We start from the raw sequence: 27,849 nt of genomic DNA, 5'->3' as shown, positions 1-27,849 counted from the left end.
CCTACCATCTGTATGCCTACATTTTTTCCAGTTTTCAACAGTTCAGTTTTGGTGAGCCTGTGCCCACTGCAGCCTCAGCTTTCTGTTCTTGGCTGAAAGAAGTGGAACCCGACATGGTTTTTTGCCGTGTTGAATGATTTTACATTGCACTGCTGATGAGATGATGAGATCATTTCATGAATAACAAGGTGTACATGTGTTCCTAATAAAATGCTCAGTGAGTGTATTTAGAAAGTACAAAACCAAGAATGCCAATTTCTACATTTGGATATTCAGCTGTGCCTAGACAACAAGACATGTGGAGACATTTTCATCACAAATAATAATCAGTAAAAGTATTTTGTTTATTCCATGTGACTCTACAGATTACAGAGATAGATACTGACAGGTGTATGGAAGTACAAATTGATGGATGTACAGTAGATATTATATTGATATCTGCACATTTTATATTTGTTTTGATGATACGGAAGTGGGATGTTTTTGTTCTTTAGGGGATGGCTCGACTTGGGGAGCCACTGACCCTCAAGGGTAAAAATATGACGACCAACCCCAGTGGCCTAAACCTTCAACCGTCGTCTAAAAATGGCTGGGATTCAAAAGCACCTGGCCTGCGTCTGTCACCGGTCTGTGGGGAGGACGCAGTGGCTCGGCTTACAGAGGCCGCTTCTCCTCCGGAGGTCACAGCGCAGCTGAGGGACCCTCCCCCGCAGGAGCGCTGGCGGGAACGCGAGAACCTGCCCCCCGCCAGGCGCCCGCTGAAGCTGGCCCCCCTGGAGCTCCCCAAGGAGGTAAAGGAGTCCCAGCGCTGCAAGATCAAGGAGATCCAGCAGGAGGCCATGCCGGCTGCCCGCAAGCTGGATGCCCTGGGGAACGAGCGTCGTCCCAGGAAGGCCCGGACGGATGTGCAGAGCGGGGGGACCGGGTCCCTCGAGCGCGGTCCCCCCCGCAGGCCCCTCCGCGGGCCCCTTCGCGAGCCGCCCGAGAGGGAGGCCCCCAGGCCTGCCATGGCGCCACTACCCGTTGCCCAGGTCCGAGCCTCCGGCCTCCCTCGAGTGCCCAGGGGGCAGGCCGCCCTCCCCAGCAAGCCCGCCCTCCGTCCCAGCCTTGACCACAGGGCTGCATGTGCTGGAGATGCCGCAGCAATGGTTGGAAACCCTGGAAGGTTTCAGGACGGTGGCAGTAGGAGGAGGCTCAGGCTGAGGAGGGATCAAGGCATTGACAAGGATCAGGGGAAATTGAGCGTGTCAACTGTGCGGGGATTACCCACCGAGGAGGGCGGGGAGGGCCCGCCGGGCGGTGAGGGAGAAGGGCAGCGGGTGGAGAAAGTGCTGAGGGAGGCCAGTCGCGTTCTGGACAGGGCATCCAGGAGGCACGCCAGGCCGCTGCGGCACACGGGAAACGCCGAGCTCTCAGGGAAACCCGCCAAGAGAACGGCGGTCGCCGACATCCAAGACGCCACCCTCTGAGTGTCAGTGCAAAAGAATGAGACTTAGAGAACTCAGATATAAAAAGGCAAGCTATTTTTCACTCATGAGTTGGATTGTCTAGTTCAGCGGTCCTCACTCCTGGTACTGGAGATCTGCAGGGTGTGCTGGTTTGTCTTGTTACTCATTACTTAATCGATCAATTAATGTTAATTTACAGTTACATCGCCTCACCTGGTGTCTTGGGTCTGAATTGGTTGCTCATATTAAGGCAAACAAAGACCACACCCAGGACCCAGGGCTCTCCAGGACCAGGAGTGAAGACCACTGGTCTATGCAAAGAACATGATATAGAAGTGCAATAATAATATGTAACCATTTTAACAGCTGTAAAAAGATCGTAATGCTATTCTCAGATAGCTTGGATAAATAGGGGACATACATATCTAACAAGGTGGGAAATGTATTTAAGTGTCTGCAAAGCCACAAATTAAAAAATGTTCATAGCGACCGTAAACACATCATCTTCCACAGAGAGGCATACACGCACATGTCAAAGTGTCACAGAAAATACAAAGCTGTGCCAAAATTGGAAAAACTGTTGGTTTTCATCGTACAGTCTTGATCTTCATCCGCATCACTGAATTAGCCAAGTACAGTATGAAATGCTGTTTCAAAATTCTGATTCCCACAAAAACAACAAACAAATGTTTACATGAATTGTGAGTGTGAATAAAGATGTTAAAACTTCTCTTGGCTTTCACATTTGTATGACTAGCTCATCGGGGGCTGGTGTTACCAGGAATGAAGCAATAGATTACTGTAAATTATTATTATTGTGAATAATTTATTTCTTCATAACAGAAACACAGTGATTAGGGACTGCATATAAAGCAGGTTTTGGTTGAGATCTTTGATGCAGGGGTAATATTGAACTATGCTCTTCTGGTAAGCCTGTGTGTTAAATTTAAAACTTTGGTAAACTTTGGTCCTTGGGCATGAGCATTCAAATATCTGGGGGGCGAAATTATAACGGGAGGTAAGAGCAGTTGTCTGGCAGCCAGAGGACACCTAAGACACCTAACCGCCAATTGCTCCTGATGAGCTGAAATGTGATTAAGAAATTAGTTGTCTATGTTTTACATTTGTGCTGAACACAGAACTTGAGAAACAATGGCAGATTTTTCACTAGTGCTTACACTTGGACAGTAGACTATGTGCTCATTTCAGAACCCCCAGGCAACTTTTCTTTTCAGCGGTCATGCTGGTCCAGTCTCGGTTTCTAACAGCCTCTCACTTTCTTGGAATGATCCCCTGCTGACCTCCAATTGAATTTCCAGACGCCTTCTTGTTCCACAAATCACATGAACGGTTCCTCTCTTTGACAAGCCAGCAAAAACGTACAGTATTGACCGTCTTAACTTGTCTTTTTGCCTGTTTCCAAAAAAGCTCCCTCAGAAGGATACATCCATCCTGGTTCATGTAAATAAGGTCCAAGCTCTTAGGCTTGAGTGTATTCAGGGCAAGGGTACCTTCTTGACCAACCCCCCCCAAATATACATTTTTTTAAACAAATAGTTTTAGAGGAAAGTTTGTCAGAATTCAATGGTATAGGAACATAATAAAATGAGACACAGACATATGGAGATATGGCGTGGACTGTGGAGAAGAATATATATGGGAGTCAGTTGAAGGGATGATAAATATTTTTAGGGGTATATTAAAAGCCTATTGGCAACTCGCATGGTGCTCTTGCTGCGGCTGTGTGGTCTAACTAAAGAATTACATGTTGGCTCTCGTGTCTTGAGTAGTAGCATCTGTCACTAAATCTGCAGCTTGGCCTGCAGTGGACAGCTTGCCTGAGTGGCACGTGTCACCTCTATTGGCTTTTCTTTTACTGGCTGGCTTCTTATGGCCTAAAGTACCTCAGGCAACTGGCCTCCTCCATTCCCTCGTAACATATGGAAGACGTCTTAACTCTGATCACTGCCCTACAGATCTATAGTTAGCCAGGCCAAAGATAACTGTTCCCTATCGTCATCCCCTGGTGCTTGAAATATCTTTCACCTCCGTGTCTCTTACCTTGGCAACAATAGCAACCCTGGATGTCCATATAACAGTGACTTTCTCCTTTACAGAGGCTGTTTGATTAACACTGGCTTTGTTCCTTGTATTTTGCTTGTTTGGTGGTTGTAGGTGCTCTCTCAAACCAGTAGGGGGTGCGGTGAGGCCTGGGAAAGCACTTTCCAGAAGGTAGCAAACCCTACACCCCTAAGCACAGAGAGGAGTGTGAGAACAATTCTTTCGAAAACATTCGGCAGGAAATCCTTCACCTTAGAGCCCCTAAAGAACAAAACCAAACTGCCACCAAACAATGAAATGAATACTACTTCATTTCAGTCAAAGAAAGCACAGTAATTATTGACCTTTCCCATAACACATGCTAAATTGGCATCTTTGTCTGGAACATCATTCTGAAAATAGGAATTTAGAAATATTAAACACTTACTGCTTAGAGCATATTTAGGAAATTGTAAAAAAAAAACAGAATAGATGGCATCTGACCCAGGACCAAAGAAAGAAAATGGACGACAGCACTTAAAAAGGTTGACCTGAATGAGAGCACACAAGCTGGTGAACCTGGTCAGTGGAGCAGCCACAGGGCATGCAGCAGCAGCACGGCATGAAAGCAGCAGTGTGGGTAAGTGGCAGGGCGGCTACGGGAACCAAAGCCTGTCTTTGAGGGCAACACTTTGGATGGGTGCAGTAAAAAGGACAAAAATACCCAGAAAGTTGGTCTATAATTGGATGGAGCCTGTCAGCCTCCTTCTTTTTTTTTCCATACATGAGCAGCCCAGTGAAACCCTACACTTTCTCCGTAGTTCCTCCCACTAAAACCAGCTACCCAAAGGTTGTAGCAGTATCTCACCTCAGTTTTTAACAACACTGCACACTGGATTGTTGCCCTGGATTAATGATAATTATTTAATCTTTGGTCCTTGAGAGGGTGTTGGCGGAGGGTATGTTTTCATGCAAGATGCTGTGGTCCTCCTGAGTCTTGTAACAAGTGTACTGTACACAGGCAGCTGGAGTCAAAGGAAACCAGACGCAGAGAAGTACTCTATAGGAGTGCATGATTAACCAGCCAGGTAAGACTGACATCCCAGCACATGTGTATCGATGTAATGGCTGTACTTTTTGGTTTGCTATAGTTTCTGTTGTTGTTGTTGTTGCTGCTGCTGCTGCTGTTGTTTTAAATCAAACTCTAGCACTGATTTTCTCTGCGGTCGTGAACTGGTACTTTTCAAAACGGAACTGTGCTGCACTCACATTGTTTAGACGACCGTGTTTTCATCCTGGGGAGTTTATTGCCAAAGCTTTCGGAAAAAGGCCTGCTCTTTACATTTGGAGGGATGATGGAGTGCCACAGCTCTGGAAGAGACATTAAGGTGTGATCCCACATCCAGAGCTTGGAAAGCCACCTGGTTGCTTCTGTGAACAGTGTCCAGGGACCTGGGCTAAGGAAGTGGTTGCTGACTAAGTTTAAATTGCATGTTTTTGTCTCTAGTATGAGCATTAGTTTAGTAATTTGGATTTCCACTGAAAATGTGATTTGGTGCCAGGCTATTATTGTGACATCCACCTCCACCTCCATTGCCACAGAGGTTGGCTGGCATAATCTTGCTAGCATTTTAACATGTTGTCATGCAATAAGATATCCTGTCTGATAGCATACAATGGTGTCAAAATTATGTTAAGCACATTCTTGCAGTGTGATACTCCCTATAATATCTGTTGGGTAAGATTCAATTTTCTGGCAGTTGCCAAATAGTTATCGATTTTGTTTGTTTTGATTTTATTCTTATACTTCAAATGGCACAAAAATGGCTTCATGTAGGCTGGGTCACAATCAAGCTCCTCAGTAGATATCTTCCAGTAAGTGGTGCTTAATTGATATGAAGCACTATGACCCACTACTGCAGGTAGCATCGAATTTGGCTCTCAAATCCAAATCCAGCCCTGGTTTTTTTTCTCCCTGGTAATTAACTGAACTGAACGATTACTGCTCCTGCTGGCTGCGCACCTGACTCCTGCTAAAGGGAGGGTGGCATGCCAGCAGTTCTTGATGTTAGTCTTTAAATATCATTAACCAGATATGATGAGAACTGATGCTGCTTGGAAGCTCACCATGGTGATAAGATGAAAAACATTTTATTTTCATTTAGTACAGGGAAGGAGGTGGGGGTTAGGGTCAGAACATCTCTCAGTTGATATATAATTCCTTGTTTTCTTTTGCACCCATCTTTCTACGTACACTGATTGGTCTGAATACATATGTTTTAAGAAATAGGGGCGATAAGGCGATAAAACACATCATCCAAAACTGTACATTCATATTTTTTCCCACCATAGTTTATGGATTATATTTTTGGAATTACACAATCTGTTTGATGCATTTGATTTGGGTCTAACAGTTATTTTTTGTGAAAACATTTGATTCCATTAAAAAAATGTATAGTGTCATAGTTTTTTATTGTGTTTAATGCGCAATGTATCCAAATTCCAAGACCTTTTAATCTCAAGTGTAAGATTCAAGAAAATATTTGGTTTCTATGATTATAGTTCTGTACAACAAGGTTCAATTTTGGTTTTAGTCCTTCACTGACAGAAAGCCTGGATATTTTCCAGGTGGCTATCACAAATGTAAATTGGGAATGCATGTTTACAGAAATTGCAAAAGGAAAAGAAAAATGACTAGCTGTCTGCATTCACTGAAAATTGTACAATGACAAACTTGTACCCTCTGTTTTTGTTCCACCCAAGTCAAAAAGTGCTGAAATGAATATTTCTTGAGAATTAAAGGCTCAGCTATATAAATTCAGCCCCCTCCCACTGTATAGTTTGTCCAGATTCCATTCCAATTCAGCAAGGAATGGTATGTATTTGACAAAGCCCTTTGAGGAAGCCCCTCCCATAAAGAAAAGCAAAGTATTAGTCTATGCTATGCCATGTCTGTTCTCCACCTACCGTTGTTGGACCACCTCTTCAGGCGGAGGTTGGAACGCTGCTTGAGGCATTTCAGGTACTTCTTATCCTATACACAACTCATCTGGGTGTGCTCCAATCCATCTTCAAATCCAGATTTTGAGAAAAGAGAAATAATGATAAAGGATTAGGTCTTGGATGCAGAGTCTCTCGACATTGCAGAAGGCATAGGAGGAAGAAGGTACTGTCTATTATGCTTTTGAAAGTTTTGAAAGTATTAATTAATTTACATTATTATAGCAAGCTGATTAGGCTGACATTTTTGCACTGGTGCAGCTCAGGAATTATAATTTCCAATAAGCAGCTGTGCTTCGCCTCATTAGCCCACCCCCAATACATCATAACACAACATTAAGCACTTCCACTCATTTTTTGATTATAATTCAAGCAAAGCTTCTTATTTAATACTTCTATAAGGTGGCAAACCCGTAAACTGCATTCTGTATAGATTCATGAAAGTGATTACAAGGATTACACTGCTGTGATCTTGATGAAGTGGTTGCATTGCATTCAGCTATGGTGTGAACAGCATTTTTATGTTGCTTTCAGTCATCATCTACAGCGTTATGGTCACTTCCTGTTTAACCCATTAAATATCACCCCTTGATGATATTAGGGGTCTTATGAGTTGTAAAATTCTGCACAAAATACTGTAACTATACAACACTATTGTGGCCCTAAATTGTGTTTACTTGTCAAACTTGTTTTCACTGCCTTCCTCAGAATATTCACTCAGCTGAGAGACTTACTGGAAGTCCATTTAGACGTAGGCATCACAAAATATTTTTTATGTTGCGAAACATCTGGCATAAAATCACAATAATTGTTTTTGCCAAAGTGCAACAGTCCATTATTGAAACAGTTTTGTAGCACAGGCAAAAAATTATTTTATGCAAGCTTAAGAAACTATACACCGTTGGAAACGGAATGTCATTAGCTAACATTCTTTTCAGTTGTCACTTCGATAACATGCATGTAGTCGGTTCTTTGTGGGGCAGAAGTTACACTGTAGTTTATTGTGCATAGATGGGGAGAACACCTATACTTTACAACTACATTACAGTTACAGGTCAGAGAAGCTCATACTTGAGCTCAAGGTTTTCAAGAGTGCCTATACAAAATGTAGATAATAGCATTTCTATGTACAAGTACTTTTGTAGACGTATGCAACAGCAAAACAGACACAAATGATGATTCCTCCAAAGAAAATCTGTCTTTGCTGGGAAAAAGACACTGACCTACTACCGTAAAAATACTCTGAAATACTACCGTATTTCTTGTAGTATGTGAATTGTGGAGGTCCCCCCACGCTTGTTTTGCCACCCACCAGTAACAAAATAAGGTACTATTGTCACTAAAGCAATGGCATCTTAAAATAGGTTACACAGATTTAACGCTTTCAAACGGTATATCCTGTTACCATAGTGATTGAAAATTGCACTGTGAAAAAAAACCCATGGCTGTGCCTGAGAAGGGGTTTAAGGGGTTTAAATTTAACAAAGGATGAAAATTTAAGAACCTCAAAACATTTTGCAGTAAATGTACACAGCGGGAAAATGATATGGCTGATAGTTTGTGAATTGATGGTTGGTGTGGTTAAATGAAAAGCTCATAGTTCAAGGCAGACACATCGCTATACGGCTTGTGTTGTGAAGCCACCTTAAATTCTGTCCTCTCTCAAACAACTCCCACAACCTTGTGATGACAGTGTAGACATTCAATATTTATTTTACAGAGATAAACTTTCCTTCGGAGTGGGGATTGACAGGCATTTATGAGACTAACATTTCCTCTGCAGTTCACTGCAGTGTTTCTACAGGGGGGTCATCTGGCCATCATGTCCTGGATGGACCATTACATGGATCTTTCTCTCTAGATGACTTTAAACCACTAATCCTCTCAGATCTGGTGATGGGAGTTCAATTGGTTCAATTGGGGCTATAATTACACTCAGGTGACTGCAGTAAGTACCTACTGGAGGAACAGCCGTTGGATGTTGTGGACCTCCCGGATCTGGGAGGAGTCATGCTGCTCTAAAGACAGGCATTTCAAGCTTTCCGTACAACTATGACGCATAAAACACTTTTAGACCATTGACCCAGAATCAACTGTGTCAGATTTCAGAGCAGCGGGTTTAAAGAGCACCCACAGGGCCCTTCTTGTCTCTGCCTCCTAGAGAGACGCACTGAAATGAAGGCTTGTGGAAGGCCAGTGAGGAAATATTACTACTGACATTGGCACAGCCTTAATTCAACCCTAAGAGAGTTTAACTTGGGGTCAAATGTAATCAGTGTACCTTGGTGTTCCTTAGTGTGTCCAAATCCATCCAAATGGCTAAATTCTGCATTGCTGTAAATCATTAAATAAACATATATTTTACCACAAATCAGTTGTTTTGGACTAATGAAAATCAGTTCTGCATAATTTCCAAGTGGGAATTACTATCCATCAGCATAGGCTTTTAAAATACATTGGGCTCCAAAAACCACACTGGAAATGAATAAAATGCTTTTTGTCCATTATAAAGCATATACACTCGGAATTTGTTAAGTAGACCTGTACGCCAGCTTATTAATGCAAATATTTAATCAGCCAAACATGTGGCAGCAATTAAATACATAAATGCATGCAGGTGTCATCACGAGATTCAGCTGTTGTTCAGGCCAAATGTCAGAATGGGGAAGAAATCTAAGTGACTTTGACCATGGAATAATTGGTGCAGCCAGACAGGGTGGGAAACTGGGGATCTCCTGGGATTTTCACGCAGAACAGTCTCTACAGTTTGCAGAGAATGGTGCGAATAAAACATCTAGTGAGCAGCAGTTCTGAAGGCAACAACAGATTGTTAATTACAGGGGTCAGAGGAGAAGGGTCAGACTGGTTGAGTGACAGGAGGGTGACAGTAACACAAATAACCACACATTACAACAGTGGTATGCAGAAGAGCATCTCTGAACACACAACACGGCAAACCTTGAAGTGGATAGGCTACAGCAGCAGTCTAAAAAATAAGTTCAATAAATACCTAATAAAGTACTAACTGAGTGTACATCTCCCCTTGTGGTGGTTTAAGATTAAACATTGACGTCACACTGAAATATATTGTGACACACTGTGGTATGCATACCTAAACATGTAATCATTCACTTATGAGTTTTCTGTACTTTAAAGTATGTCATATTTTGTTGCAAGGGGATTTCAAAACTGTCTCATTGGGAGTAATAATGTTGCTAATAATGCTAGGAAATGCTTGTATTTGCGGCATGGATGGTGCAGTGGGTAGCACTGCCGCCTCACAGCAAGGAGGTCCTGGGTTTGAATCCCGGTCGGCCGGGACCTCTCTGCGTGGAGTTTGCATGTTCTTCCTGTGTTCGTGTGGGTTTCCTCTGGGTACCTTGGTTTCCTCCCACAATCCAAAGACATTGGGCTGATTGGAGAGTCTAAATTGCCCATAGGTGTAAATGAATGGTGTGTGTGCCCTGCGATGGACTGGCGACCTGTCCAGGGTGTATTCCTGCCTTTCGCCAAATGTATGCTGGGATAGGCTCCAGCCCCCCTGCAACCCTGTTCAGGATTAGCGGGTTAAGATGATGGATGGATGAATGCTCGTATTTGGGAAGTCTATAACTATTATGGCCAATGCAAATATAGCAAAAAATGTAAATTTAAATATTATCTTCACCACTATTCTTGAATTCATACTTCCTTATCTTCCTATCTTTTGATTTTGTTGAAAAGGAAAAATGATGCGTGTATATTACTGCCCCCAGTCGCAGTAGTAATTTGACTATTGTACAGTGCTAGGGGGCTTGCGTGAAGGGGTTAAAGTGTGTCTGCTTGTTCATACAGTGCTATGATTTTAACAATCTGCTGCTATTTTCACAGGAGAAAATCTTGATGGTCACTCCTTCCTCTGCCAGGAAGCACTTTAATTGGGACAGAGATGGTTTTGCGAATTGGATTTAGGATTTCTCAGATCCTTATCATACTTGCACTGACACTTTCTGGAGAAAGAGCGGATGCACAGAGAGCAGGTAAGACTGTAAGTACTTATAACCACTGAGAGGAGATAGCTCCTGGGTGGATCAATAGAAGATAAACAATCTTTGTAAAATGCAATTAAAAATTGCACTGTCATCAGATATTGCAGATATTCTTTTTTTATTACTTTTTTATTTTTATTTACTAGGGACAGTGCCCATTAATTAACATTTTAAGTTTCCACATCAATGTAGATGTGCCAGAGTTAACTCATTTTGATCTGTAGTCCCTAACCTGCATGTCTATATGACCAGATAAAATATCAATAGCATATAAAATATATTGCTGAAATATATTTACTGTGTTGTTACATCTTTTGCAATTTATTCATTTTAAACTTTTAGACATTTTACAGACACTCTTATCCAGAATAGATTTGACATTAAATCCATTAATAGGGCTGAATAATTACTGAAATAAGTTACTGAAAGTTGAGTACCTTGCTTAAGGGTATAATAGCAAACCTATGATCTTGGAGGTGCAAGACACGTTCCCTCACCATAATACTGCACTGTATCCTGTTGCTATAGGGTTTTTTTCAGCCCAATCATTCAGAAATGAATAGGTGTTCCACAAAATGGAAATTTTGGAAAGATGCTCGGAAATGTTGTATTTTGGCAGCCACATTCACAATGTAGGCCCGACTGTAATACATGTATATTTTCTATTCAGGTTGCAAAAATGTCCATTATGACCTGGTGTTCATTTTGGACACCTCATCCAGCGTGGGCAAGGATAACTTTGAGAAGATCAGACAGTGGGTAGCCAATCTTGTGGAATCATTTGACGTTGGACCAGAGAAGACACGCGTTGCCGTGGTCCGCTACAGCGACAGGCCCACCACCGAGTTCAACCTTGGCCGATACAGGTCACTGGAGGAGGTTAAAAGGGCGGCCAGGAACATTCGCTACCTAGGAGGCAACACCATGACCGGTGATGCCATCAGCTACACCACCAAAAACATCTACACAGTGCAGGCCGGTGCTAGACCGACAGCCCAAGGCATCCAGAGGGTGGCCATTTTGTTGACCGACGGTAGGAGCCAGGATTTCGTCCTGCAGCCCTCCAGGGAGGCCCACCGAGCCGGGATTAGGATGTTCGCTGTGGGCATTGGGGAGGCGCTCAAGGTGGAGTTGGAGGAGATTGCCGCCGAGCCAAAGAACGCCCACGTCTTCCATGTGTCTGACTTCAATGCCATCGACAAGATACGGGGGAAGCTGAGGAGGAGGCTTTGCGAGAGTAAGTAGGCTCTGGGTTCCAGATTTCTAATTCTGAATAATATTCATGCATACTGTATGTGTGAATGTGTCTGTGTGTATACAGCATTGTATTGGTGAGTACTCTAGGTACTGTAGTGTTGGTATAGATGTGGGAGATCCATTGCCAGATCTTCTTCAACATCCCAAAATTCTCACCAAAAACTATTTATTGGAAGCAATTATCAATTTACCTTATAAAAATATTACTGATACAGCCCTCTCTGCAGATAGGTTGTGGATAGCTTATACATATCCCAAAGGAATGTCCTCTGTAACGGTATATTATAAAATGGTTCACGGTGACAGGTAAAATGTAATATATTTTCAGCAAAGAACCTCTGTAATAATACTACCACTAATGTGCATGTGTTACTTATAGCACACATAAACGTGGACCAGATTCTGTGGAACTCGGTTTTTTATATTTTGTTATTAATGTCTATTTTATTAAGTATATTTTTAATAAGGTTTTGTACCCCTGTGTATTCTGCTTTTTGTTCTAGCCAATCTCTTGAAGGTCTCTAAGTTCCATAATTTTGTTCGGAAATAGATGGTAACACAATGCAGGTTTGGCTCATTACCATTTGCTTTTTCTTTGAACTCTTCATTTTCCAAAGAGGGTTTACTTCAAACGACCAGGTGTCCACACTCTTCAGTCGTAGGTCATCCATTAATTATTCAAAACAAAATATAGCCTCCTCCAATGGAACCATTTCATATTATTATAGGGACATTAATAATAATAAAAATAATAATACTGTATATAACATTTGATTTAGTTCCCTGTAGTAACACAGTGCATGCTTTATGTAATTACATAGTAATACGACATTGCAAAAATAGATAGTGAACAGAGGATAACATTACCCATACAGAAACTATTCCATGTCAGCTCACCACTCGACAAAAGTTGGCTGACATTCACTTAAGGCTGTTAAATACCAAATGCCATTATATTTTAAGTTACATAGATACAATGAGAAGCTAGACATGGATATTGTGTTGATGGATGCTCAGTGAAACAAGACACAAATTAAAACGTTAAATATACAAGGTAGATGCATCTCTTTTTTCTTTTCTTTTTTCAGACCATAGTTTTACTCTGACCGATTTCAGTTTTTTCCATTGGGAATTGGAATTTCATGTGAAATGTCAGTGAGTGTTACAAAACAACAACAATCCACTAAGGCACCATGATGAAGCATTATTATTAGTAATAGTAATAGTAGTAGTAGTACTATTTATGAATTATTAATTATTATTATTATTATTATTATGTATAAACACTAGGACCACATTTCTATCAATATATAGAAGGCTCCTGGCAAGAAAGGATGTATATTGAAGGTTGTAAGCTTTTACATTGGCAAATTGCAAATGACTTCTGACCAGAGCATTTTTGTGGTCCACCAGTCTAAGGAGTCTAGTGCAGACGTGTGGAGCTTTGGCAGACCAAAGATATTCCAACCTCTACACTCTTCAGGGCCCTGACAGTCCTCCAACATAAATAATGCCAAAATAATGGCACATATTAAATTTAGCTATCATAACAAAGATAATCTGATGTTAACAATCCATGTCCAAAATCCCAAAATAAATGTCATAAATACCAGGGTTTCATTTGACCCTAGACCCAGCGCCTGGGTGAAGAGAAGGGCGTGTGTTTGGAGCATGATGGAGACACTCGGTTTACATTCTCGGCTAAAGTTAGTCGGCAGGGAAAGCAACGATGCCCGGAACACCCAGGCAAAACAGTAAATAAAGCAACTCGAAGCATGCCACAACAAGCACAAACCTTGAGTACAAGAACTTAAGTCTGACATTGGCTTTGTGGCCCCAAAATACATTTGTTCCACTGTCCCATTTACTCCTTTGTGTACCTCGGATTGCAATTAAAAGCATAATACTTCATTTAAATTGCATGTCCTTATGGAGTGATACTGAAAACTTGGGTGTGGCACTAAGGGTGTTTTTTAAACCTGACACCTGATACTGCTTTTTGAAATGCAATTGCTATTCCAGGTCATCCAAAATGCAGTAATGGCCGGTCAATAGGGGCGCATAGGGCGCTGCCCTACCCCTGATCTGTTAATGCAGACAAACAATCATTTACATACATAAATACGTAATATTTAAAGTCAGTTTTCTTCCTTTTTTCTGTCATTTGTGTCAGTCTTGGGTGGGCTTGCCTCTTTTTTCCAGCCCTGGGTCGCACTTGCACTGTGACCATATGGATGCTCAAATGGAGGGGTGTGTTTTCTCTTTTGGGTGACGTATTTGTGCCACACTGATTGGCTGCTGCCAGAAACCAGGCAGGGCCTTTTTGCACCCCTGGCCAATAGACATCCTATTCCCACCCAGTGCCTTTGCTAGAGCAGCAAATCTTCTCCCCTCCTTTCCTGTCCTGCCCTCCACATACTTCCTGCAAGGTAGGAGACAAGGAAAGAACAAAATAATGTAAGGACTGGATGGAAGTCCTTCCATCAGCACACTATTTTAATATTTTGCGGTGTTACGCTCCCTAACTTCCCCTTAGTTGTTTGCACTGAAAGATTTCGTGCAAAAGCCCAGCGAGATATTGCTAGATTTGAGACTGCCAGTTGTTGGTTTACAGTGGGTGCTTGATGGTGTGAGCAGTAGCCCGGAGTCATTTGTCTCCATCAAAGGTTTAGCAAGTACGGTAAATCAATTATTAATTTAATGTTGAAATATTTATCTAGTTTAGCCATTCCACTGTCTTCATCGTTAGTTTATACAGCCTAATGTTTGTAGCTACAACAACTTAACTGCAGGCTACTGTGCACCGCCAAGTTTTAACCAATTAACTTAGAAATTACCTGGTTAAATCTTGTTAAATCTCTAACGTATCCATTCCCAAATTGTAATTAGATCACTAGCTAGCTCTATGAGCTCTATGTATTGTGTTACTATGGGATGTAGAGAGATGCTGCTGTTGGGGATGAATGTTATGAGTTATGTGGGTGGGCCATTTTGTGTCTAGAGAGGTTGCAGGGGTGGAGTTTTAGGGGACAGAACAGTTCAGGTCGGGGGCTGGGTTCTAAATGGAAGCTTGTGGGTGAAGATGCGGCACACCTCGGGTTATTTTAGAGCCATCAGCGGCAGGGATTAAAACCAGGCAGTTGGCTAGCAAAGCAAGCACTGTGTTTTCAGTCCCTGATTTGGCCATTAGCTGCTGCTGCTCACCACAACTTATTGCATTGCTACAAACTGTTCTTTTTTTAATAAAACATATTGTAGCCCTTTAAGGACTAAAAACAAAACAGCTGCTAGGAAAGTTAAGTTGCAAACCAAGAAGCCTTATCATCGCGGTGAACTAATTCATTGTCGCGATCCAAGCGTGGTGTAAGTTTACTTAATATTGTAAACAAGGTTGTATTATAAAAAATGTATATGTATGAAGTTGTTTGTTGAAAGTTGTTTTTTCATTTAGACAGTTTATTGTGTGTATTTCTACGGGACTTGCATTTTAATGGGTAACAGCATTCACTCTCGATTAAAGTGAAATAGAGGTGGTCAGTATACGCCCCCCCAGTCGATGAGGTGCTTGAACGCTAACTTCCTTATCTGCGGAAATAGGTATTGTTGTGTCTCGTCTTTGTGAGAATAATTCACAATGTGATTCCTTTGTCGGTTTATTTACATGTATCTATGTTTTGTTATCTAATATATTAGTTCTGTTGGTCAGAGTTGTAGATATGCTTTTATTTCAGACCATTTTTCGCACTATTAAGGAAATCCCTTTGGTTTAAAGAGAGCGTCTGCTGTTTGAGTGGCAGAATTTCTGTTTCTCTTATCTTTTGTTTTGCTACCCTATGAAGCTGAATTGAAATGCATTTATCCCTTCGTGTATATTATCCCTTTGTGTATATCCTCCATATTTGCCCCCTAAAGTCTCTCGCCACCTCGGGTCATCTTAAGTCATTTATCTTTTCACTCTGTCCATGTGTATAGCACACCGCCCAGGTAAATGTCCACCAGCCATCACTGCCCAATTGCAAAATGATGAATTTACTTGCTGAGATGAGGGAGTCCACAGTAATTGCCTACCTTAAATGGTTCCAGTTTCCTCCCGTTTTCACTAAGGGTGGAACTAGACTTATTTAATTAGCAGGCTTTTTATTTATTTAATTTTTTCTATTAGCGTGAGGTAATAATGCTGTGTTTGAGGTGAGAAAACAAACACTGAAATATGGTCAGACACACAGAGTACAGCGGCTGCCTGAGAGGAGCTTTTTGAACAGTGTATTTCCCCTCTTACCTTCTGTCAGTACAGCCACACACACACCCAGTCTTTTTTCATGCCATAATCTTTTGGATGGCAGCATGCTACGCATGTACATCTAAGAATATCAGATGGGAGCAAACAAGTCACTTGAACGGCTAAGTTATTTTTGTTCTGAAAATTACAGTTCTAATGTTTCAAGTGGTAGTACTGTAATGTTAAGCTTTTGCGTACAGTGTTTTTTTCACCTTGTAATCTTCTGCTTTTAAAAAATACTTGTGAAAGTGGCAAAAAACCACAAACTATTTTGTGTGGATCATTAATTCATGGTCCCCAGGTAGAAAAGGAAAGTTTTCTGTAAAGAGGTTGGCAAGGTATTCCAATCACAACTATCTCATGGCATCTATTATACTTGTGTCATTCCAAATTTAAGGATTGTACATTGACTCAAATATCTTCCCAATTTTTTGTAGATATTAATATAATGCAGGGTTTCCACTTCTCACCTCATAAAAATGTCAGGCATAATTTGCTTCATTTTAGTTTTACTGTCTCGGGAAAGAAATACAAAATGAGAAGGTAATGCTAAAATACATTTTCTATTTCGAACATGTTTTTATCCCACTGTTTTATGTGCCATTAATAATATATACCTGACCTACTGTGGCCACGTCCTCCGTCATTTTGGCAGGGGTCACGTTATTGTAACACCCGCATCCACTGAAAGGAGCCCAGGTAGTGGCCTTATATCTAATGCACTGCATGGTATCCATTAAGGCTCTGTGCCAGCTTCTTTGCTGAACACCCTCTTGGCATATCATTTATTTTGGACTTCTCAGTACACCCATAACCACAGATTCTGTGGCCTCTAATCAAAGAAGGCAAGTTTCTAAATTTGACCGGGCCACCCATTACCCATTATACGCTTGGGTGTCTTAATCCCCGCATGTTTATCTAAACTTCAGAAGTAGTCATAATCGGTTTCTGATTATTGCCTCTACAGGCTCAGGAAACACGGGGGATGTTTTACATTAGCCTACTTTATATTACAGTGTTTCCAGTTACCTGCAGACAATCCTAAGGATGTTATGTAATACCAGAGAAAAATCAACAGTTTAGCTCACATTTTGTGAAAATCAAAATGAATGTTCTTCAGTTATGCTTCATCAACTTGGAAATGGAATCCTTTTTTGAACACCATTCTCATATACCGTTAAAAAAATGTCGCTGTTTTATTTACCAGGCTTATACAGTGAGCAGTTGTAGCAATCTTCTTTCTGTAAGCAAACATCAGCTCTAATTGGAGCTGTGGCTTCCAAAACCAATAGTTATAAGGATGAGGTCTTGTACATCAAGCGGTTTCTTGTCACAGAAATAATAATAATAAAATAAAAATGTAAAAAGTTAAAAAGGCAGAAAAATTAATGGTGCATTTCACATCTGTGTTACAAAACCAACATCTGATTTATATGTCTGTCCACATCCTGGCTGGGAATGCAAAGGAACACGTAGCAGAGTCAGTCTGTCCCTGTGCAAAGGGGAAAACCCTAAGTGGATCCAAGGGGTGGGGCAGTGGTTGGGTCACTTGCTTCAGGAGCCCCGCCCTTCACCACTTCCATTTAAACTTGTCGGTCGATCTTTAAACTGCAGCTTTTCTGGCCACAAACACAAGGTCCATTTTCTGTTGCTCACTAGGCCGAAGGCATTACGTTTCATTACTTATAACATATTTATATGGCGTTGTGTGCTATCTGAGAAAGAGAACTGTCCTTGCTTTGGCGTTTTAGTAGGGTGTGACATCCTGCCTCTGAAACCAGCCAAGTCTCGTCTGTTTGTAAGAAATTACAGAAGAAGGGATAATTTTCATATCATGCAAAACAAGTGAAGAAAACTAAACAGCCAATTAAGAAATCAAAAAACAAACCTCTGGGAAACTAGGCAAACTGTGGAAAATTACTGGTTGTTAAGCTATAAGCTGTTTGATGTCATTTGCCCTAAGCAGTGGTTTATCAAATGTTTTATGGAGCGGAGGCTTATAGATGAAAATTGTTGCAAAAGATGAGCAAGATGGTGGTACACTCAGTGCAACTAACTCAGGGTAAAAATAAATAGAAAAGTAACAGTCTTTCCAGCTGAACAAAGTCCTTTTTATAGTGGTGATTAAAGATAATTACAGGCTCTGATTGTACATGATTGTCAGAGATGCAAGCAGCCAGCACAGTTTTGGGTGTGTGCCCGCTGGTTTTTTTTCCCTCCCTCTCTTCAGTGTACGCATTCAGGAATGAGATGTTCACCGAACCACCTTACCGATCTGATATGGGTGTGTTCACATGGTCAGGATTTACCCCAAGAGACTGATGAAAGAATATTGAGGGTGGCGACTGTTATCCCATAATGCATGCTTTATCTTAGGATGACCTTTTGTAGGCAGACCCAAAAGAACATTAAGGCAATGACTGCTGTGGGTGGGTCATTGCCTACTATTAAATGAGTTTAAAAATATAACAATAACCCATTTTCAATGGTAGTGCATGCTGTCCAACTACAGAGCATTACACTTGCAGGGTAATAATAGGAAATATAGGTGGTTATTCTTAGAAAATCTATATTAAACCATCTGTTTCCAAGGGGAACCATGAGGTATTCTTACTACTGGCCATCACACTTGGAAGGTGTTCAGGATATTTTTATATTCATTAGAACACTAGAGTCATTAGAATCAAGCAATTTTTCCGTGTTGTGCCAATAATAAAAATGTGATATTAAAATTGTGCAAACTGACATGTTTTAAGACTTTGATAAAGGGGTCATCTGGAGTGTAGTGTACAACTTATATCACAGGACTTATTCATGAAGGGAAAGGCTCATTTTAAAGAAACACACTGATTGGGAAAGATAATGTCTGTAACTTAAAACAATATACTGTGTTCAGTTCAGAAATGTTAGTAAGCATGTACTGTCTTGCACAACATTAATTTAAAAAAGACATTTTTTATTCATAGTGACTGAAGCATTTTAATCTGAGGTATACTGAACATAAACTTGACCTTGAAGATTAAATTGAAGGAAAAACTGAAGTACTGTATGATCTACAAATGTAAAATCAAGACCAACATAAGAGGAACATTTCTGTTGGCACACACAGAATTAATGACTAATTATGGAGTTAATTCATCTTAAGTAATCATATTCTTTAATCAGTAAAATTCTTCTACATGGCACTGCCTGTACTTGCAACATGTATTGACTCACTAATATCGGGATTATGATTTTCATGAAAACCTCTTTATATCAAATTTGGTTATTTGGTCTGGCCCAATCTCCCATTTTTCTCAGCCAGTCTTAAAATGGATTTCTTTCCTTTAGGCTATGCAGTCACCTAATGTAAGCTTAATGCAAATGATAATGGTATATAATCATGTTCAAATACCTTTGCGATCGAGAAGTGTGGAATTTATTGGTGAGAGAGAACAGTCTTTCTTTTGTCATCAGTGTTGTTTACTAGAGATTAATGAAATTCACCTTAAGCAAATGCCTGAACTAGTTGCTTCTTGTTTCATTTTGCATAACGAATTTGATAAATACAGAAAAGGTGTTTCTTGCCTGAGTGGAGCATCGATAACGTCTCAACCACCCAATAACCTGTGACAGCCACAATGCAGTTGCTTTGAGGGAGAGAAACCAGTGTTGCCAGATGAGAAATATTAAATTATCGTATATGGTGGGCTAAATCCTTCTAAGCATTCATTTTATGTTTTGACAACATATAGACTCCAAGAATTAATATTAGCAGCACATTGAGGGGGGGGGAAATAAATAAAATATATATAGACAATCAGTAACCACTTTATTAGGTAGACCTGTACAACAGCTTGTACTAATAGCTAATATAAATATTTAAAACAAGCAGATGTGGTCAAGAGATTCAGCTGTTTTGTCTAATGTCAAAATGGGGAACAAATGTGATCTAAGTTACTTTAACCATGGAATGATTGTTGGTGCTAGACAGGGTATCTCAGAAACTGTTGATCTCCTGGGATTTAGAGGCATAACAGTCTCTAGAGCTGAATGAAAAACAAAAGAAAATCCAGTGAGCAGCAGTTCTGTGGGCAGAAATGCGCTGTCAATGAGAGAGGTCAGAGGAGAAGGGCCAGACTGGTCAAAGCTGACAGGAAGGTGACAGTAACGCAAATAACCACACAATACAACAGTGGTGCTGGCTAATGGGGCTAAAAGGGCTCTGGTTCCATTTTAAATGTGATGCAGGTTGGTTTGAAAGCATTAGGGTGAGTAATCCTTTTTTGAGAGCTTTTTGGACACTTTGGGCATGCTTTATAAAAACATACTCTCATAAATGCAAAATGAAACATTTTTAATTTTCTTTACATATTAAAAAAAAAATGCTATTCTGATCATTCATGTGTCTGGAGAGATTTGAAGACACTTGAGGACATCTGGGTGAGCGAATCTTGACATCAAGTTTGTGCAGAAATGTAAAGTTGTTCTGGGTTGGTCCTTGACTTATGATTGATATTCAGTGCTAAAATATGAAATATGAAAATATGAAAACAAACACAGACTCAGGGGTAATTAGGCTTTGTTAGTTTTAATAAAGACAAGAAGCGTAATCCAAAAGCAGGAAATGGTCATAATCCAGGGAGACAGGTACATCCAGAATAATCAGAAGCATGGTGGGTGAAACAGGCTTCAAAAACAGTAGTTCAAAAACCAGTAGACAGTCTGAGCAAGCGAAAGCACAAACATTAAATCCAAAAACACAGGAAGTCCAAAGCCAGGCAAAGATCAAGAATCCAAAGAAACCAGAGAATCCAAAAACCAATGCACAGAAAAACAGAAGGAGAACCTGGGTCGGAAAATAAAGGCTTGAACCAGGGTAGGGAATTGATAACAGATAAGACAAACTAGCAACAAGGACAGAAAAGGACAGGCTTAAATACTCAGGAAACAGGACTCAGGTGAAACAGATAACAAGATAACAGAACTACTGAAACAACATGAGACAAAATATGCGAAAACACTAAGGAAATAGAGCAATACTGAAACTGGAAAAATACAAAGCATAACAGAACAGACTATGGACAGCAAAGTGGGACACAAGACACAAACACCGGACAAGAAACAGAAAATGCCAAAACAGAGAGAAAACAAAGAGCAAAGCACAGACAGACAGACAGACAAAAAACAATGGGCAAAGGGCACGACAGCGTTTTGTAATATTTCAGGGTGCTTTTTGTGTATGCTGTATGTACACAATATATTAACAATATGTACTCTGACATAAATGTGTTCCATCTGTCTTCTTTAATTTAGATATGGACACTTTTATAGGACTAGTCCAAAATAGGTGGAAACTGCCCTCTAGGGGGCAAAGTAGAAAGGGTTAACAAGCACCGCTGCCATCATAGGCTACTAGCACGTCTCTGCACATAACCAATGAGGTTCCTTGATTGAATACCGTCCCAAGTAATTCCCAGGTCTAGAGTAGGGTCACGGTCCCATGACGGATATCCCGGGTTGACCCTTTCATACAAACAGCGGACACGGGACTTTCCTGGGTTGTTGCTTCTGTTTGAAAGGGGTATTCGTGCAAGTAGCTCATCAATACAATGAGATGGACAAAGTCAAGTCCAATAAGGCTGGAATACTTTCTTTACTCCCACCTGTCTGTGGCATTCATCAGTCTCGACAGGTCTATGGGAAGCCCCTAGAAATATAACCATGTGAGTTGGTCTGCCAATGTAAACTAATCTGACTGGTGTTGCTATTCTGGTTGTCACCACTTAGCATGCATGCCCATAGCTCACTGGTTGGCACTAGGGATTTATACATGTGTGCACATTTAAACCTGTCACCACAGCAACCTGTCCCGGTGTCTGTCACCTCCATGGAGTCATCATCAATGTTTTTCTTGTCTGAAAATGACTACTATTGTGATGCAGCTAAGCCTGTAGGAAAGAAAGTCACTTTGCCGTCAGCATATACATGTTTGAATTGTCCTTGTAAATCTCATTATCAGTCATAGCAAAATGAAACCTTCTCTATGTGACTAAATAATATTCAAATAATTGAAAAAACATTTTAATGTAACCAAAATGAAGTCTATACATTTTAGTGTTGGAATAGGTAAGTGGTGTGCTAATTGTTAAACCGTAAAAAATGAAGGATTGTCTTACTTGCATTGATTTATATTTGTATTAACATGACCATTTTATGATTTCATTCATTATTTCCATAAGCATATACAGTACAGTATGCTTCAGAATTATAGGCATCCTTGAAAAATATGTACAAAAAGTGCTGTAAACTAGTCTTACTGGCACCCCTAAATTTATGCTTTGTACAAACACCCCTGGCAAAGACAGCCATGAGCCTTCTCCTATAATTTTTGGAAAAGTTAGCACACATTTGGAGGGATTTTTGACCATTCATCCATGCAGGACTTTTAGAATCATTGATATCTTAGGGATAACCCCCTCTTCAGTTCAGACCAGTTTTTTTTTCATAGAATTTAGATGGCCATTGTGGAACATGGTAGTTGTTTTATCTACCTATGACCAAGAGGCTACCAGATTTGTTTACCCTTACAGTGCTAAGTGGTATGTTTAACTGCTTAAGTTTTTTATTTTACCCAATTACCCGACTTGTGATGGTCAATTACCATCTGTAGCTTCCGAATTGACAGTTCTTTGGCTTTTCCCATGCTGATGGTTGACAAAGGGATGCCTGTTAACTCATTTTTATACTCTGGTGAAACAGGAAGTGGTGGAATGTCACAATATAGTTTATTATAGATTATATATTTTTTAGATTAACTAAATTACAATGAACTAAAATGCAAATACTAAGTACAATTCAATTTATTTTATTTACAATACTTGTTCAGGGTTCCTATAATTTTGGTACCTGTGGTTTTCAGAAAAGATTTGATTCCTAAATAAAAACGTTTAACCATGAGAGTAAATCTATTGAAATAAAAGTATATAATCACATACAATATAGATCATTATCCACATTGTTTATTATATGCAACCTTTTTTCTCCATTATTATTAAGGGTGCCAATAATTCTGGAGCCCACTGCATATAGCTCCTGTCGGGCATGCACCCATATGTACGTATCTTATGTTCTTGTTCCATATGATGCATAAATGCAGCCAAGTCAAATAATCTATGCATATTTTTGGAATGAATGCTATGACAATGGGGGTTAAGTAGAGATATTAACAAAGCATTAGGTTCCACTTTGGTTCAGCATAAGGTGTCGAACCCAACATGTTATACTGTGAGATATTGCAAGGGGAAGGAGGTCTGATGGGAGTTTATGAGGTACCTGTAAATTAATTCAGGCCAAATCCCAACCAGTGTCTCTTTCTGTTGTCTTCTTAGATGTGCTGTGTCCGAACATGAAGGTGCAGCCTGACAGGTTTAAGCCCAACAGCACAAGCGCAGGTCTGGAGGAAGTCCCAGGTGAGTGGCTCATGCTTTTCTACAATTGCAAGTGTTTTTGTTGTCTATCCATTGTTCGAACTCGAGTTTTGAATGTCAAAGCCCAACTGTGAAATGTACAACAATCCCAGGAATGCACACACATCATTAGTTCAATGAATGTTCACATAGTATACCTGTTTGTATTGCTTTGCTGGAATAAAGTGTTATTTCGGTAAGCATCCAGGAGAATATTTTTCCCACCATTGTAATGAATTATATTCTTGTATTTTAAATAACACTTGGAAATTGGTTGAAGCCTCATTGTTTTCCAAAACTAAGAGCTATTGAGTAAGGCTGGGTATCCTGTTTGAATGATACTATAATAAAAATGTTGTTTTTTTTGGGATACAACTTAACCAGATAGTCTTTTTTTCTTTTAAACATTGGGGATCGGAGTTCCTGTCTAGCCACCCCCTCAGCATTCATTTATACTCTAAGAGTAAAAACAGACATGGGCCAAGCTGTTTAACTGCTGCTCTGCTGTCTTTACCTTCACCTTGAACATTCTTCTGTCTCCATTGGACTGCTTGACAGATTGGTAGAGGAAACCTTCAGTCAGTTACCAGCCATTGTTATCCTTTAAAATGCAATTTTTAGAGAGAACTCGCTAGACAAAAATATGTTGTCTAGCCAAAATAGGGAGCATGGATTATTGCAGCAACAACAGCCTATGGGTAAGAATGGGTTGTGCAGTATGAATACACCTAAGACTGTGGTATTGGATTCTGACTGGATTTCTTCTCTTCTATTGATACAAGAGTGACTGCTGTGGTTCACATGCTTCTTGCAGTCTGTGTGCACCAACCACGCATGAAGCAGCTGGCGGATTGTATAATAAAAGGAAGCAGTGGAGAGTGTATGCTTGTCTGTGTCCTCCAAAACCGACAGAGGACTTTGCAGTGGTGAAATGGGCCTACAATAAAAACATACTACTGTATATTTTTATCGGTACCACTCTGTTTGAAACTGCATTAATAAAAGATGAGCACGCAGGAGTATTTCAGGAAACAAGCTAATGTGAATTTCTCAGGCATATTGCTTTCATCAGTTAAATGATATTACATTATGATTACCAAAATAAGTATGCGAAAGCAGCCTCTCATGCTGAATAACAATGTAGGGAGACGGTGTCATAGGCTTCTCATTATACTCATTATGTTGTACATCAACAGGAGAACTAGCAGTAAAACGAGTGTATTCAATATATTTATGAATAGAGCTCATCAGACCTCCAAATATCAATGTAATTAGCCCAGATGCTCAATGATACTATACATGGTCAGACTATGACAGGGCTCCAGACCAGCTAGAACTGGAATATTTTGCATTCACCAGAATAAAAACTACTCTGGTTGTATTTGCTTGAGGCCTACTGACTGGGCTTGATGCTACACCTTCAAGTAGAGCACTAGTTATGTGGGTAGATGTCTACTGACACCAGAGACCAAATATTGACAGCAATGGGATTGAATATTGCTACAATTGAAATTGTATACACAATTGAACAAAATGCCAAAAGTCAAAACAAATAAATCAATCCGCAAATAAATATGCCTTAATAAATGCAGAATTACGACAACTCATTATTAAATAAATAAATACCCATTAACAGAAATATACCATAGTGAGTATATATAACATAACCATCTAGTTTTCACTGCTGTACCTTGTTAAATTTAACCATCTGTTTACATGCAACCAGAATCAAACCCAAGGAGTATACACATATTCAGAGGTAATTTAAACCACTGTGAAGCTTGTGAATCTTTATAAGCTTCCAGAAAGAAACATGCTGATTTGATGATGATGGTAAAAGGTGGTCAACGTATAAGATTGGATGGATTTTACATGGTCTGGGTGCAGCAATCCTGCCAGTAGAATCCCTCAAATTAAATGAATTGCTACTTCGGCTGTCCATTAAACTGAAAGCAACAAACAAAAGTCCACTTAGTTTGGGAAAATATCATTTCCCTGTTTACAACTGCCAGCTGAGGATGTAGTCACATAAAATAAAGGAAACGTAATTAACATCACACCAAAATATAAATAATATTTAGGTTATTGGACCCTTTTTACTGAATCAGATGTGAATGGTATTATGCATTATTGTATATTATTGTTGTATATGTACACTCAGTGTGCAATTTATTAGGTAGACCTGTACACCAGCTTGTTAATGCAAATATTTAATCAGCCAATCATGTGGCAGCAACTAAATGCATGCAGACGTGGTCAAGAGGTTCAGCTGTTGTTCAGAAAAAATGTTTGAATGGGAAAGAATTGTGACTGTGGAATGATTGTTGATGCCAGACAGGGTGGTTTGAGTATCTCAGAAACTGCTGATCTCCTGTGATTTTCACACAAAACGGTCTCTAGAGTTTGCAGAGAATGGTCCGAAAAACAAAAACCTTCCTGTGAGCAGCAGTGCTGCAGGCAGAAATGTATTGTTAATGAGAGAGAAGGGCGAGACTGGTCGAAGCTGACAGGAAGGTGACAGTAATGCAAATAACCATGCATTACAACAGTGGTATACAAAAGAGCATCTCTGAACACACAATGCATCAAATCTCTAAGCGGATAGGCTACAGCAGCAGAAGACCAAAAAAAATACCTAATAAATTGCTCACTATTGTTGGTAAACATGATATCCAGTAATACCATTTAACCAATGAAGGCAGTACATTTACGCATCCTTTAAGTGAACAAATTCTCTAAAATCATGAGCATGACCTTCCCTCTTGAACCTGTTCCCAGCAGCCGAATGTCTGCTGCAGTAACTTTCAAAACTAAAACCTGCTGGAGGCTGAGAGGCATTATGGGATGTTTGAACCGTTGCTACAGTAATACTCTGTGTTGAGGGAAGTGAAAACAGTGAAACACCACTCTGTGTTTAATTAAAGTCAACCAAAGAGGGCAGCGTGCACAGATGTTACCAGCTGCCTGGATCAAAAGAATTTACTGGGCTTTTGGTTTTGTTTCTCCGTCGGTACATATGGCATTTACCCCACAGTTTGCTATTGGAGTTTGGGGTTTTGTGCTACCAGCTCAAAATAGCTCTTAGGGATGATTACATGCTTTCCATCGGCAATCCAAATTATAGGTTTATATATATATATATATTTACACTCAGATCATCCCTAGCAATGGAACAGCAGGAGAATACTTCCATTGCGCATTGTGACAGAGGGATAGACACTAAACATGTGCAGCCTAGTGCAGCTTAATGTGCCACGACTAAGGCTCTTTCCTATTTGGTACTTCCTTGTTTCCTATGACATTAATTCCCTAATCAGTCAATCAAAATGTTTTTGTTGCACCACAGTGTTACAGTACATTTTTTACAATGAAGATGCCACAACGTGTTGAACAAAGTGAACAGGAATCCCAGACAGTGAAACCTGACCTCTCTAGTCCATAATGCTCCTGGAGAAAAGGTGGAAAACAACAAAAATATATGCAAAAGAATAATAATGTTACTAATAATGAAGAAATACATGAAAATAGCTAAATAATGTGCTTCTCTCAGACTTAAGAGTGGTCGGGGAGAACCGATTTCTCCATCCTAAATCATCGGCGATAACTTGGTCTCAGTCTCTTGTTTTTCATGTTATTTTTACTTCTTTGCTAATGGAGTGCTGGCTGCCTGTGTACTTTGCCACCTGTGTCTTGGCTATTTCCACCAGCGCATAATGAAATGAGATACATTTCAGTGCATTCTCGCGTTACCGTGGTTATTATAAAACAGCAGGTTTGTTTCAATCAATCTCTGGATTGTGATCCTGCCCTGTCCTTCACAATTCAGTTAAAGGATGTTCAATAAGTTTTTCCTTTCAGCTACAGATACCTGAAATTGTACCCCTAGCCAGCAATATATAATAATTGTTTGCTTGGAAAATGTACTCATTCATACCCAAAGAGAACATTACTGTACTTTCAGGGTACTTTTGGGAAATTTCATCCTTGAAGAACAAAGATGTACCTCCACTGTCACTTTATTTCTGAGAGTGTACCCTTGTGTATACTGTATCTGACAATGACAGGCACATTTATAACCAGATACTTCCAGAATATTTCCATTCTATACCAAGCTATACTAGTGATTCATTTCCAGATAAAGTTAAAAGGTTAGGAATGTGCCTTCCACAAAACATTTTCTTATCTTGTCTCCAAATGAACCTTGCTACGTGTTCTTAGTTTAACATTTGTGTTACTTTTATCTGACAGTCAGTCAAGCACATTCCTTGATATATGACATTGGTACATGTCGAATGCTCAACAGAAATATAATAATATAAAAATAAATAGAGCTGTTGTAACAAATTCAA

The 27,849-nt window shown here is 40.1% G+C and overlaps 1 protein-coding gene across 1 annotated transcript in view; it reads left to right on the top strand.

Annotated features, from left to right (window-relative positions):
- The first annotated feature begins 4,339 nt into the window (after positions 1-4,339).
- Positions 4,340-27,849, top strand: part of col22a1 (collagen, type XXII, alpha 1) — an 81,697-nt gene continuing 58,187 nt past the window's right edge. Inside the window, exons 1-4 of the mRNA XM_061253402.1 lie at positions 4,340-4,576; positions 10,359-10,507; positions 11,187-11,753; positions 23,423-23,503. Coding sequence (XP_061109386.1) covers positions 10,417-10,507; positions 11,187-11,753; positions 23,423-23,503 — 739 coding nt within the window. The 5' untranslated portion in view covers positions 4,340-4,576; positions 10,359-10,416. The remainder of the gene's footprint in view (positions 4,577-10,358; positions 10,508-11,186; positions 11,754-23,422; positions 23,504-27,849) is intronic.

This window comes from Conger conger, chromosome 9, assembly GCF_963514075.1.
Source record: "Conger conger chromosome 9, fConCon1.1, whole genome shotgun sequence".
In the NCBI taxonomy this organism is placed as follows: Eukaryota; Metazoa; Chordata; class Actinopteri; order Anguilliformes; family Congridae; genus Conger; species Conger conger.
Note: the sequence above shows the minus strand (reverse complement) of the source record. Positions and strands in the feature narration are given on the sequence as shown.